General features: G+C 45.0%; 1 protein-coding gene across 1 annotated transcript in view; it reads right to left on the minus strand.

The window, feature by feature from the left end:
• Positions 1-1,197: 1,197 nt before the first annotated feature.
• Positions 1,198-15,006, minus strand: part of FLOT2 (flotillin 2) — a 71,691-nt gene continuing 57,882 nt past the window's right edge. The window contains exons 5-11 of the mRNA XM_066599562.1: positions 13,691-13,809; positions 12,474-12,587; positions 12,256-12,375; positions 10,080-10,294; positions 9,457-9,640; positions 7,207-7,356; positions 1,198-1,975 (exon numbers count right to left, since the gene is read on the minus strand). Coding sequence (XP_066455659.1) covers positions 1,937-1,975; positions 7,207-7,356; positions 9,457-9,640; positions 10,080-10,294; positions 12,256-12,375; positions 12,474-12,587; positions 13,691-13,809 — 941 coding nt within the window. The 3' untranslated portion in view covers positions 1,198-1,936. The remainder of the gene's footprint in view (positions 1,976-7,206; positions 7,357-9,456; positions 9,641-10,079; positions 10,295-12,255; positions 12,376-12,473; positions 12,588-13,690; positions 13,810-15,006) is intronic.

The raw sequence follows: 15,006 nt of genomic DNA on the forward strand, positions 1-15,006 counted from the left end.
ATTGGGGTCGGAGCCAGAAGCGTAATATAAGATTTCAATGAGAGCGATGCTTTTATTACAATTCTGACTCCAACCCCAATGCAGACATCTGGCTGGCCTGCACTGACAGCGGCAGGAGGATCGGCTAATTGTGAGGATCACAAGTGGCAGACCCCCACCGATCATCAATGGATGACGTATCCTAAGGAAAGGTCATCAATAGTAAATTCCCAGAAAATCCCTTTATAGGTGTATTCGCATCTTGACTTTCATGGCAGATTCACAGGATAGGCTATAGAAGTCGGACCCACCTCTGACTTGAGTTATGGCCCAGCTGTATGCAGTGGCTGGCACTTGTGGAAACAGCCGAAGAGGCTGCACTACGCCATTTCCTATAGAAGGCAATGGGAGTTAGGCAAACAGCGGAGCACAAAGAGCTATGCAGTTTCTGTAACTTAAGAGCTGTAGAAACAGCATAGCACACTCCCTATAACTTCTATGGAAGTTTGGGCTACGCTGTTTCCATAACTCCCATATAAAAGTCCATGGGAGTTACGTAAACAGTGTTTTACAGTGAGCTATGCCATTTCCGCAGCTCCCAAGTTACGGAAACGGCATAGCATGTTTTTTTAACATATAACTTTTAATAACTTCTATGGGAGTTACGGAAACAGCCCAATTGTGTTCAGCTGTTTCGGTCCACTGCGGCCATGTTTGGCCCAAATTAAGAACAACCCGTTAACTAGTGTATTTATGATAAGATGTAGGTACTCTTATGAGCTCAAAAGTAATATAAAACTTTGTACATCACAAACAAAGGCAGATGAAGTTATACATCTCAGTTGTGGTTGGTGCACTGAGTCTCTTCACGAGACAGAAGAAGAAAAAAAAAGTTAATATAATTAATGGCAACTGCTGAGACTTGTGTAATAAGACCACATGGGGAACAGTAATACTCATTAAGGTATTTTCACATCTTAAGAAGTACTAGGGTGGGCAACTGCGATGACAATAGGATTATATCAACCATGTAGTAAATACCGCTCTACCACTTATAGCATCATGGTAATAATGGCCATGTACACTTGCCAGATTAGAGTAAATTAGGTGACATACAACAGGGATACGGGCGGCAGCTTTCCATTTCAGATGTGGAAATTGTGTTAAAAATGCACTGATCCTAAAAAAAAAAAAAAAAAAAAAAAAAAAAAAAAAAAATCAAAAAAAAAAATCCAACAATGGACAGATGGAATTACACTTACAAAGTCGACCCTTAGAATGGCACAAGCACGGGGACAGGGGGCGCATGCACTGTGTAAATGGATGTGAATGGACCGACGTTCCATGCATTTCTCTTAACTATGAAAACCATTACAAGACGATTGGTGTCAGCCCGTACAACTGAAAGACACTTACACACATCTGCATAGCTTCTTTTTGTGATGCTAAGAGGGTTGGAATTGAGGCCAGGCATATTCAATGTGATTACAGCGGCAGGAGCCATGGATCAGTGCTGTGTATGTGTGTGTGGCCGAAGTCCCTACCATAAAAAAAGCAGCATTTTGGCAGCAAGGACAGGATGCACCAGAGGGTGAGGAGTCTGAAGGCACAGACGGCAGCGACTCCAGCTATACCTGAACCCTGCCTAGCAAACAGATTGTATAGTAGAAACAAAGGAAAATCACCACAACACATTAAAATGATTCAGCTAAAAAAAAAATATATATATATAACCTTTTGACAAAAACAACAAGAAAAAAAACAAAAAAAAAAAAAAAACACAAAAACTAAAAAACAACTTAAAATGATATGACAACTTGTGGTTCTGGTCCTGAAACGTAAGGCACCAGATGTTTACAAATGTAACCAAAAATTGTCTTTTCTGTATAAAACAGAGTCCCGAAGAATTGAAGGCATTTGCTCAAGTGAATGAAGGGCAGGCTGCTCGCACTCTCTCCTAGCCCAAGACACCCGTGGCTTTCTGGATCAGTGGGATCTGCGGGATGGAAAAAAAAAATATATATATATAAAAAGTTGTAAGTATGGAACAATGTGATACAAATCAGATCAACGGCACATGGATTATAAAGGAGCGACACGGTCACAGTGCATGTTTATGATACGTACATCTCTGAACACGGATTGTGTGTTGTATTAAGAAAATGTGTCCCAAAAGTCTTTGACTGAGGTGTCCTACACTGGCCTAAGGCCTCATGTCCACGGGCAAAAGAAGAATTAAAATCCGCAGCGGATTTTAACTCTTCTCCTGCCCGCGGATCCGCACCCCATAGGGATGCATTGACCACCCGCGGGTAGATAAATACCTGCGGATGGTCAATAAAAGTGATTTTAAAAAAATGGAGCATGAAAAAATCTGGACCACGCTTTATTTTCATGCGGGTCTCCCACGGGCTTTTATTGAAGCCTATGGAAGCCGTCCGGATCCGCGGGAGACAAAAAAAAAAAAAAAAAAAAAAAAAGGATTTTACTCACCCGCTCCGGTTCTTCCCTTCGCCGCGGCACCCTCTTCTCTCCGTCGCGGCCGGATCTTTTTTCTTCGGGCCGGCGCATGCGCGGGGCACGTCACCGACGTGCCCTGCGCATCCGCCGGGCCGAAGAAAGAAGATCCGGCCGCGACGCAGAGCAGATGACGCCGCGGCGAAAAGAAGATCCGGAGCGGGCGAGAGGTAAGTTTATTCTTATTTATTCTCATTTTCAGCGCTCATGTCCGCGGGGCAGGAGGGACCCACTCCGGATTCGCCATGGAGAATCCGGAGCGGGCCTGATTTTCCCCGTGGACATGAGGCCTAAGAGTACACTGGCGTTTCTGTGGCAAATGTATGACGAGGCTCAATCCTCTGCTTTCCGGGATTAATGTCTTGATGATCTATCTTCAGGATAGGTCATCGATAGTTGATCGGTGGTTGTTAAAGGGGTTGTCTCGCGGCAGCAAGTGGGGTTATACACTTCTGTATGGCCATATTAATGCACATCGTGCATTAAATATGAGCCATACAGAAGTTATACACTTACCTGCTCCGTTGCTGGCGTCCTCGTCTCCATGGTGCCGTCTAACGCTGTCTTCTCCTTCCATTTAGACGCGCTTGCGCTGTGTGGTCTTCTGCTGTGTTCAATGGAGCCACTCCGGCGTGCTCGCATGCGCAGAAGACCTCGGCGGCGTGAGCACGCCGGAGCGGCTCCATTGAACACAGCAGAAGACCGCACAGCGCAAGCGCGTATAAATGGAAGGAGAAGACAGCGTTAGACGGCACCATGGAGACGAGGACGCCAGCAACGGAGCAGGTAAGTGTATAACTTCTGTATGGCTCATATTTAATGCACGATGTATATTACAAAGTGCATTAATATGGCCATACGGAAGTGTATAACCCCACTTGCTCCCGCGAGACAACCCCTTTAAGCGCTCACGAGCCTTGCTGATCAGCTGACTGAAGTGACCGCAGAGCTTGGGTGAGCACTGCTGTCGCAGACTGCTTGTCGCTAGAGATGAGTGAGCATACTCAGTAAGGCGATTTACTCGAGAGAGCATTGCCTTTTTCGAGTAACTGCTGGCTTGTCCCTGAAGATTCGGGGGAGCCGCGGGGAGCAGCACGGGGTTGGGGTTGGGGGGGGGGGGGGGGAGAGAGAGAGAGAGAGAGAGATCTGTCTCCCTCCCGATCCCCTCCACAACACCCCGCTCACCCCCCCGAATATTCAGGGACGAGCCAGCAGTTACTCGAAAAAGGCGATGCTCTCTCGACTAAATCACCTTACTGAGTATGCTCGCTCATCTCTAGTGACAAGCAGCCTGCAGCCACCCCTCCCCTGACACACACACTTTTTCCCAAAGAAATTTTGGGAAAAAAAGGCCTAATATAAAAGAACAAGAAGCTGCAATTGTGCAATTTGGATGCGTGCTCTCACTCCCCCCTCGGACGAGTAGGCAGATACTCGAGAAGAGCGATGCTCCTTTGAGTATCTGCCTTAACCGAGCGTACTTGCTCATGTCTACATATAAGATATAATGAATATGCCCCAACCTAATCCTTATTCAGGTGAGAAGACAAGTGAGAGAGCAGATAAGAAATGGAAACTGCTTTTAAAGTGAACGCCTAGGTCTGTTTTACGGTCAAAATTCTGTACCGATTAATTTCCTTATACATCTTTACAGCAGTACAACGGCAGTAGAGCTGCCTTCAGTCCGTGAGGAAGCATGGCCGCTGTCTTGAGGTCATTCTTTCTGTGGCTCCCTATATTAAATGACTTGCACAATCCTGTAATCTGCACCTCAAAAACACCCAAGAATCAGTCTTTTTCTCACTGAGGTAACAAAAAGTCTTATTGCTGCCATGACCCATTCTGAACTTGAATACTGAAATCGCTCTTTCCCTTACTGAACTCTTCCCCTGCAATCCATCCTGAATTAGGACAGAAGGATACGCCTGGCTGCTTCACACTACACCGATGCCTCCCCCTGTTACAGTCACTGCACGCCTGTCCTCCAGCACCAGACCACCACTGATCTGATATTATGGACCTATCCTGAGAATAGGTCATTGATATCTTCATCTTGAAAAAAACCTTTACATTTTCTGGTTGGCATACGTTTCCATTCTTATATGAGAACCTCCTATAGATGTTTCTGACTAGTGATTTGCTGTTTGAAACATGGGGTCTTTACAAATTTCTGGAGAGCACTGTATCACTCTCATCCATAAAACTCTCCACAAAGCTGCACTGCTCTATATCTCTTCCCTCTTCTCTGTCTACTGCCCTAACATTGTTCTCCTCACGATCTTAGATGAAGTTCCTCCATAATGCAAACCTCCCACTCCAGTCTCCAGATCTTATCCTAAGCTGCACTAGTTCTCTAAAATGCGCTACCCTAATCAGATTAATCACTAATACCCACCGTATTAAGCATGCCCTAAAAATCACATCTCTTTAGGCAAGTCTATGATATCCTCTAATCGAACTCTTCTTCATTTACCTCCATTGCACATCATCCTCAGAACCCAATCCCTTCTTCTATTGGTATCCTCCGTACTACCTAGACTTCATATTGGTAAATACACTGGCAGGGCCCTCACTTGTAAAGTTACTTTATTACTCTGTAATATCTGATTTTGTCTGTTCATGTACTGCAGAATATATTGGCGCTATATAAAGAGGATGATTATTTTTAGTGGCAATTGCAGACATGTGTATCTTGTAATTAGGGGTTCTGTACCATAAAAATGGAGCTCGTCATGTTATGAAGACATATTAAAGGCAATCTTTCCCCATGTTTTTGCAGCCCTCACTGAGAGGATCATAAGGTAGTGTCTGTCATACCGATTACAGTGATGTATCTGCTATGTGTAGCTTTGGAGAAAATGACATTTTACTAGTAGCATCTAGACCCAGACCTAGTCCTGGGTATTCATGAGCTGCAGGCTATCTACACCCACCCCGTCCTCCAGCCAATGATCCCTAGCTCTCTCTCTATGCATAGTAATAGGCAGACAGCAGTCAATGGCTGGAGTGCAGGATGAGGGTAGATGGACTGCAGCTCATGAATGTACAGGACTATTTCAAGTAGTCCTCTATGCATGTGCTGCTACTGATAAAATGCAAGTTTCTCCAAAATGACTGCATAGATCCTCACAGCAGACGTATCACTGTAGTCAATGTGATGGTCACTACCTTGTGCTGCCATCAGAGAGGGGCTTAAAAAGATGGTGACAGTCTCTTTAAGAAATAAACCAGCACAAAGTTTTGGACCCATCTACATATCAAGATACTGTTCATGGATGGATATTTACCATAGGGAAACAGAAAATCAGAACATTCATGTCAATTAAATACTGCATGACTAGTAGAGGTTCAGTTCTGTTAAAAAGGCCACAAAGCCAAAGCAATATGTACTGTGGCATGCAAGGTAAGGGGCAGAGCTGCATGCACTTAGAAGATCCCACCACTGGAAACCCAGTAATATCACACACTTTATGCAGCGACAAAATCTAGAGTCCAATCAATACCAAAATGAGTTTAGATTATAGAACCATTGAATGCAATTCACTTTAGTATGTGACATGAAAAACCTTGTATGTAGCATGACTTTCACTAGGTTTCCAAGACTCATTGACTGGTGGTGGTTTGCAAAATGTCTTTAATCACTTGTGAAGAGCTAAGGCCCTTTTACACACAATGATGATTGTTCAAAAGCCATCTTTTGAGTGATAATCGTTGTGCGTAAATGTGTGCCCAACGTGCACTTACCATGCGCTTTTCGTCCATCGCTGACTTCAGATCAGTGAAAATCCATCAGAACTGATAAAAAGGGACCCCACACTGAGTTCCACCAGGGCAGAGCTGATAACATTCTTTCAGCAGCTGTCCCGCTGGAGAACAATAGTGATGTATTTAGAGAACAGACCACCCGCTGTTCTCTAAATACATGCAAATGAAGCTACATAGCTACTAATGGGCTGATTAGCCCATTAGCAGTGAATGCAAAATGATCGCTCAAACTGTCAGTTTCTGACGAACTTTGGGCGATCATCTGTGTGTGTAAATGGACCTCAACTCTGAGGCCTATTCCCATTTGAAAGTGCTGCGGAATAAGTTGGCGCTATACAAATAAAGATTATTATTTGTGTCAGGGCTCCGGGTGATTTCCGTTATTAGACTCTGTCCTGAATAATCAAAATCCAGAAGCTGAACGATACTGAAAGGACCCCGCCCGCTGACTATAATGGGGGTCTGTCCGGCGCCAGGCATGTCGACCAGAATTTTACCAAACAATGCAACGCTGCACGATTTTGTCTGAGATTTTCTACTAATATCAGCGAACGCCATGTAAATAGAGATGAGCGAGCGCACTCGCTAAGGCAAACTACTCGAGCGAGTAGTGCCTTATGAGAGTACCTGCCCGCTCGTCTCAAAAGAGTCGGGTGCCGGCGGGGGAGAGCGGTGAGTTGTGGGAGTGAGCAGGGGGGGGGCGGGGGGGGGGGGGGGGAGAGTGAGAGAGAGTTCTCCCCCCCCCCGTTCCTCCCGACTCTCCCCCGCCACTCCCCACCGGCACCCAAATCTTTTGAGACGAGCGGGCAGGTACTCGCATAAGGCACTACTCGCTCAAGTAGTTTGCCTTAGCGAGTACACTCTCATCTCTACATGTAAATGACTGCATTGTTCGCACAATACATTATTTTGTGATATTTTCTTATTAGACTGCAGCACACTCACCTTTGTCAGATCTACTCCAGTGAGAGCTTGAACCGAAGCAGGAACTTCAGCCAACAGGCGATTCATTTCATTAGTTATTTTACTGTTCTCTCCGCTGAGAATGACAATTTCATCCACTTTGGCCAATGGAGCAGAAACTTTGGCAGCAATCTGTGGAGAGTGAGGACACAGGTTAAGAGAGTAATTATCATCAACAGCACAAAATAAGGCATGGCCAGAAGGAATGACTAGAATTCCAGAAACTAGTGGTGAAAAAAAGTGAGGGGTGCAAGAACTGGGCTTCCATGTATATTCTTGCACTAAGAGGTTCAGCTTTGTTCAGAGCTGGCCAACTCTAAGATGTTGCTTCTGATCTGATGGAGCAATAAGAGGGACACAGCGCTCAGAGTCCAGGTGTCTTTTAGTGATCCCATTATGTTCTCACTCCCACTGATGAATGCTTCCGAGACCTCCATAGGTTTCTCAAAACACAGCTTCACACTTTTACCTCTTCCCGCCCCATGACATACTGTATATACCCGGGTATAATCCGAGTTTTTCAGTACATTTTTTTGTGCTGAAAAATCAGTGAAGGGTTAAAAAAAAAAACCCCTCCATGTTCACCTCCCAGCCGGCATCTGTGTCCCCTTTGGTAGTGCGGCAAGCTGTTGGAATCTTCCCCGCTGCCCCCTCTGCACAGCTCTGTCATTCCCCACCGTCAGAGCTGCGATAGGCTGTGAATGATCGAGCGCCGGCTGTGATTGGCCAGCGCTCGATCCAATCACAGCGCTTCCTTCCACAGCACTGACGGGGGATTTGAAAGCCGAGCAGGGAGATGACAGCGGGGTGAATTCTAAAGCAGCAGCTTTCAAATCCCCCGTCATCAGCGCTGTAAATGATCGAGCGCCGCTGCTTTAGAATTCTCCCCGCTGTCATCTCCCTGCTCAACTTTAAAATCCCCCGCTGTCAGCACTGTGAGTGATCAAGCGCCGCTGCTTTAGAATTCTCCCCGCTCTGCTTTCAAATCCCCCACCATCAGCGCTGTGATCGAGTGCCGCTGCTTTAGAATTCTCCCCACTGTCATCTCCCTGCTCAACTTTAAAATCCCCCGCTGTCAGCACTGTGAGTGATCAAGCGCCGCTGCTTTAGAATTCTCCGTGCTCGGCTTTTAAATCCCCCGCCGTCAGCACTGTGAATGATCGAGCGCCGCTGCTTTAGAATTCTCCCCGCTGTCATCTCCCTGCTCGGCTTTCAAATCCCCTGCAGTCAGCGCTGTGATTGGATCGAGCGTCGGCCAATCACAGCCGGCACTCGATCATTCACAGCCTATCACAGTGCTGATGGCGGGGAATGACAGAGCTGAGCAGAGACGACAGCGGGAAGGATTCTAGCAGCTTGTCGCACCGCCGCCGGGGACACAGACGCAGGCTGGGAGGGGAGTATGGAGTTTTTTTTTTTACCCAGCATATACTCGAGTATAGCTTGGCTTATACTTGAATTAATAAGTTTTACCAGTTTTTTGTGGTAAAACTTATTGACTCGGCTTATACTCAAGTATATATGGTACATGTACATGCTACGTGGGAAGGGGGTTCATGCAAACTGCTGTATTTTCACAACATATGGAAGTGGCACAATTTCAGGAGCTGAGTCGACGCCATTCACAGTGGAAGCTAGCTAGCTATGACTGACAGCTGGCGTCCAGTTGCAATGTGGGGATCGGTAATTACACTGATCCCAACCATTAACCCCTAATGTGCACTATCAATGTTGATCACGGTATGTACAGAAATTTACGGTATGTACAGAAATCACAGAGTGAGGAAGTTCCCTCTGAAGTCATCGACCCTCCACCATCAAATCATGGAGGGCCGATGGGCTGACATGGCAACTGGAGGCCTAACATTGGCCTACAGGTCTGTGATAGCGATTATCGTTAAAGAATATAGATAATACACTTCAGTACAGAAGTACTGCATTGTATTATCTAAGTGATCATAACATTGCAGGTTCAAGTCCCTTATAGAGACATAAAAAAAAAAAAAAAATGTAGAATAAATTCATGTAAAACGAAAAACCCCTTTGGCACACATTTCCCTTTTTTTAAAAATAAAAATATATAAATTGAACACACTTTTTATGCTTCATACAAATGCTATAGAATATTATATATTATATATATATATATATATATATATATATATATATACGGAAAAGGAGCACATATAATTTTATCCACCGACTGGAGTACCCCTTTAAGTGACTGCTTACCTCCGGCAGACACTCCAGCACAAGCGCCATTTTAGCTGCCTCTCCATAATGCTGGTAGGCACCCGCTTTCAGCTTCATCCTTTCCGCTTCAGCTTTTCCAATAGCTTCGATAACAGATGCTTCAGCTTCTCCAACTTTACGGATTTTCTCAGCCTCTGCTTGAGCAATTAACACTTGCTTCACCCTACAGAAATCAAACATAAGGAAGTGCCAGGCTGATCCTAACCAGCAGAGTCTTTGCATGGCATGCTAAAACAGACAGAAAGTCACATTTAATAAAGACAAATACTTTTCAGATAAAAGCTGGCTGATCATTGGAGGTCGGGCTCCAGTAGTGCCCGGGCATCAGCTGGAAAGCCGTGACTGTTGAAGAATAAATGTTGTATCATATGCTGGCCAATCAAATGACCGGATGTCCATGTAACGTATGGATTTGCTTGGTCAGCCAGGGTGGAGAACTGCCAGCATAAGATTCATACGCTACAATAGGGAATATAGGAAGAGTTGTAGTGATGAGACGACCTTTTTAAGTGCTTCTCTGGGGACTATAAATGTGTTTCTGTTTGCTATAATGTTAGGAATACACAGAAAGCCAATACTGTAGATGCAAAGTATACACTCACTTCTCTCCTTCAGCGATCTGCTGCATCCTGTAGGCCTCGGCTTCTGCTGGTCTCCTCACTGTAGCAATCAGCTCCTTGTCTGTACGCACAATTTCCTTCTCCTCGATATCAATCTGTTTCTTCCGTTGCACGACTTCAATCTCAATTTCTTCCTGACGAATCTTCTGCTGTTCTTTAGCTGCCTGCAACTCGTAGGCCAACTGAGCTTCTGCTTTCTACAGAGCAAGGAGATGAAGGCGCAGGTTACAGCACAGACTATAGGGGCGTAACTATAGGGGATGCTAATGCACCCGGGCCCAGGAGCTTTAGGGGGCCCATAAGGCCTCTCCTCTCCATATAGGGAGCCCAGTACTATGAATAAAGCATCATACGTGTAGAATACATATGTATATTATATAACACACACGTATGTATATAGTACCCATGATTTATATACCAATATTGACTCAATAATCAATTATTTCTTTCTTTCCACAATTCAGTTACCCCCTTTAATCAGGAATTATGTACACAATCTGGCAGGAGAATCCAACCATAAGGTTATCCATAAGCTATACAAATTTTTAAACATAGATACAAAAAAGTGTTAAAACTAGTGGAAGTGCTTACCCACCCTCAGCCCAAGCGTCCCAACACTGCAGCCCTGCAGTCTTGGGGAGGGGGGTGGGGGTGGGGTTGGTTAAGTGGTTTCCGCAGCTAAACAAAGACCATAAGGCGCTGTGGCCAAGTACCACTACTGTTTTCACACATTCAGATCCAGTTAAAAAAAAAAAAAAAATCTGTATAACATCCGGACAACCCCTTTACGGACTGGCGTATTTAGGGCCTAAAAGACTGAATTTTTAAAACATTTTTTCCTATCTTCATTTGAGTTATAACAGCTATTTTTACCAATGAAAAAGGTGTTTTTTTCTTTCTCGGGTGTACTTGTCATTCTTGCTGGCACTACTGTAGGGTTCATATAATTTACTGGTTGAAATTTACAAGAGTAAGGCCGGCTGCACACGGCCGTGACGGGCTCCGCCGCGGAATTCCGTGGCAGAGCCCATCACGGCGCCCCCCAGAGACCTCCAAACCTGCGGATCCGGCGTCCTCGCTCCCGCAGCTTCATGTGACACGCCGGCCACGTCACATGACACGCCCACCGCGTCACCTGACGCGGTGGCGGTAGGCGGGGAAGCGGTTTCACGCTATCTTCCGCTGTGCTACAGCGGAAGATAGCGTGACAGATGGGCTTCCATTGACTGCAATGGAAGCCGTCCGCACGTACACCCGCGGCAAATAGAGCATGCCACGGGTGAGGACGGGTGAATTCACGGTGCTGAATTCCGCACCGTGAGCCCTGAGCTATCAGGTTCAATAGAACCTAATAGCTGCGGGCAACGCAGAGGATTTCCGCCGCGAATTAGGCGGCGGAAATCCATCCGTGGGAGGGAGCCCTAACAAGATGGACCTAAAATAAATATAATCCCTCTGTAATTGCATCTTTTTTTTGCATGACAAGCAATATAAAATATCTTTTGTTATCTTTACTCCATCTTCTCTTCTGCAATTAACGAGATACCACACTTAAACAGTTTTTTCCTGAATAAAAATATATATTTCTACTGAAAAAACAAAAAAAAAACCAACCCCCCCCCCCCTTAAAAAAAAAAATCAATTTTTGTGTCATTAGGCTCCGAGGCCTACAACTTAAATTGTTTTTGTTGACACCATTTTGGGTTACATAAAACTCATTGTGTCACGCCATACTGATGCGGTTTAAATAGGGTTTTATATTTTTTTCTCTACAAGTTGTTACGATTGTGGCAATACCATATTTTTAATATATACACATTTTCTACCCTTTTCTTATGATTTTTATACAATTGCTCTTTTTTTTTTATATATATATATTTTTTTTTCAATTAGGGCTTCTTTTATTAATCAAATTTTAATAATCGTAGTTTGTGGTCCCCTATTGGGACCCCAAAAAGTTATGATCATTAGATTGCTTCTATAACATGTTTTTAAAACACTTCGCATCCCAAAGTCCTATCGCCCGTCAGTGTAACACTGCCTCTGCCATGGCCTAATAAGCTTTCACCTGTAGGAACCCCTTGCCCAAACACTTTACATTTCATGGTTGCCATTGCAGGATGTAAGGGGTTACACTGCTGCTCTCCTCCTATCCCACCTTGGTGTTCACTTCCTGGCTGAAGGCCGCCTTCTGCAGCTCAAAGGCCCGTTTTGAATCTGCCATTTTAGTGTCGGAGACGTATTTGACATCCAGCATTTCTCTCTTGCACATAGCTTCCTGTTAGGCAAATGAAACAACAAATTAAATTACTCGGTGGGACCTGAAAGCTACATATAGTATTCTAAGCACTTCAAATCCTCTGGTGGATTACGTACCCTAATGCCTGCATCTCGTTCTGCTTCAGCAACGCCGATATCAGCATCTCTCTGAACAGCAGCTGTCTGAGTCTTACCCAGCGAGCTTAAATACTCGACCTTGTCGTACACATCCTGCAGGAACAAAAATATGCATTATGGAAATCACACGGAAACGTAACGCCAGTGCAAGTCAAGAGGAAGGACAACCTTGGTTTCAAAGACTCAAAATTGACAAGATTTCTGAAGGTGACAAGTCTTCTTCAGCGCCATTTATTATGATACTGAATCAAGAACAAAGCAGGCCCGATTCGATTAATCGTCATTTTACACAATTCTAACTTTCCACCAATAGTTCTACAACTACTTTTAAAAAATAAAAAAAAGTTAATCATCTATATATCTTTTTTTCCATATATTGTTATTACATCAAAAAGCAGAGAGACAAAAAAAAATGGAGAGTCTAGTTTTCGGCTAAATTGCATAGCCCTACTATGGCCCATTTAACCCTTTCCAATCCAATCTCGGGCCTGCCCCGACAGCATCATTTTCCTCCACAGCTCCGATGTCGGGACAGGCCCGACACTGCAGTGCAGGAGTGCATCTGCACCCGATCGTCAGACAGATCGGGTGCAGACACACTCCTGCACTGGTCCTCATTGAGGACCCCCGAGGAGAAGGCAGAAAGGGTTTTTAACCCTTTCTGCCTTCTCATTTACACATTACATAGCGCTATGTAATGCATAGAGATTCCGGCCGGCGATCATGTGACCGCTGGTGTTACCTGACCCCCATCGGTCACATGAACGCCGAGCCGGGAGCCTGCACCGTGGGAGGACCTGCTTACCTGACCTGTGTCTTGCGCATGCTCCTCCTGCCTCCCGGCCCGGCCATCATGTGACCCGCCAGGTGCCACCTGACCCTAGCGGTCACATGATCGCCGAGCCGGGAGGTAAAAAGGAGAATGCGGAAGACGCCGGTCAGGTAAGCAGGTCCCTCCCTGCACCCTCCTGAACTCTGTCAGTTCAGGCGGGTGCAGGGAAAAATGTATTTTTTCTCATCCATTCTCCCCAGCTCCAATTTATTTGGAGCTGGGGAGAATGGGTGAGAAAAAATAAATGGATTGGAAAGGGTTAATAGCAGTCACTTTTTGTGTCAGATAAGTTCAAGGAAGGGTAATTGATAGATTGCATTTACACATTTATAGACACAAAAATCACTTCTTCTGAAACACTTACCTTAATGGTAAAGCTTAGAATTTCAATACCCATGCGGCCAACATCAGGAGCTGCGACTTCACGAACCAGCTTTGCAAACTGATCCCTGTCCTGATAAATTTGCTCTACTGTTAGTGTACCTGAATGAGAGGTCAATTACAGGGATCAATTATGTATTTTAGGACACCTATTCGCAATCACATCACATAGAAATATCAGCACAAAAATTAGTCTACATCGTTTCCATAAGAAGTAAAGAGGTTGTCCAGTTGTGAAGTATTGCTGGTTCATCTTCAGGACCAATAGTAGGTCAATTGGGGTCTATCATATGGGAACTCTGCCGATCAACTGTTCTCTGGGCTAATGCAATCATGCACGGAACTGAAGGAAGCAGTCAGCTCCCTTCCCACTAAAGTGGCCTAGCTTGGTATTGTAGGCCAAGTTCCCACTGAAATGAATGGGAACTTTGCCTGTAATACCAAGCCGGCCATTGCAGTGGGAACGGAGCCGACTACTTCCTGCAAATATCAGCTCAGTGCACCGGCCAAGAGAACAGTTAATAGGCATGGGGTCCCTGTTGGTTGTCCCCACCGATCTATGACGGATGACCTATCCAGAGGACAGGACATCAATATTTTACAACCGAGCAGCCTCTAACTCCATTTCTTGGTTAGGTGACAGTAGTGATCCATGCAGATTCCTTTGGTTTTAGGATGCCTTAGGTGGGGTTCACGCGAAGTGGAATTGCCACTGAATTTACAGTAGCAACAAAGTGGACGAGATTTTGAAAATCTCATCCATAAACTGCGGAAATAATCCACATAAAACCTGTGTGGAAACGGACTTGTGGCGCAGAATTCAAATCTGCGGAATGTCAATTTTATCATAGTCTCCACTGGGAAATTTACCCCCTCTTTCGCGAGGAAACCCGCACCAGATGGTGCGGATTAGGAGGTAGGCTTTCCATGGCCGATTTGCAGTAGAATACCCACAGGGGATATTCCGCTGGAAATAAGCCCCAGGTGGACCCAGTCTAGTAGAGCCAGCCACATGATGCAATTTGCTGCAAATCCATATCAATTTTGCATCAGATTAGCCCCATTGAATAAGGCTAATCATCATCAGTTACCCATGTTTCAAGAGGTCGTCTGGGAATTTGGGCATTTTTTATACCGATGAGCTATCCTCATGAATGAAAGTTCCAAAAAGTCAATCGGTGGCCAAACACATTAGATAAAAGTAGGTCGATCGTTGACCAGTCGAGTGGATGACTGGTGAATGATTGTTTTGCAGACGCAACCATTTGCATTTTAGTTAATATTGGCTGTTAGCCACCC

Source organism: Eleutherodactylus coqui, chromosome 4 (assembly GCF_035609145.1).
Source record: "Eleutherodactylus coqui strain aEleCoq1 chromosome 4, aEleCoq1.hap1, whole genome shotgun sequence".
Lineage (NCBI taxonomy): Eukaryota > Metazoa > Chordata > Amphibia > Anura > Eleutherodactylidae > Eleutherodactylus > Eleutherodactylus coqui.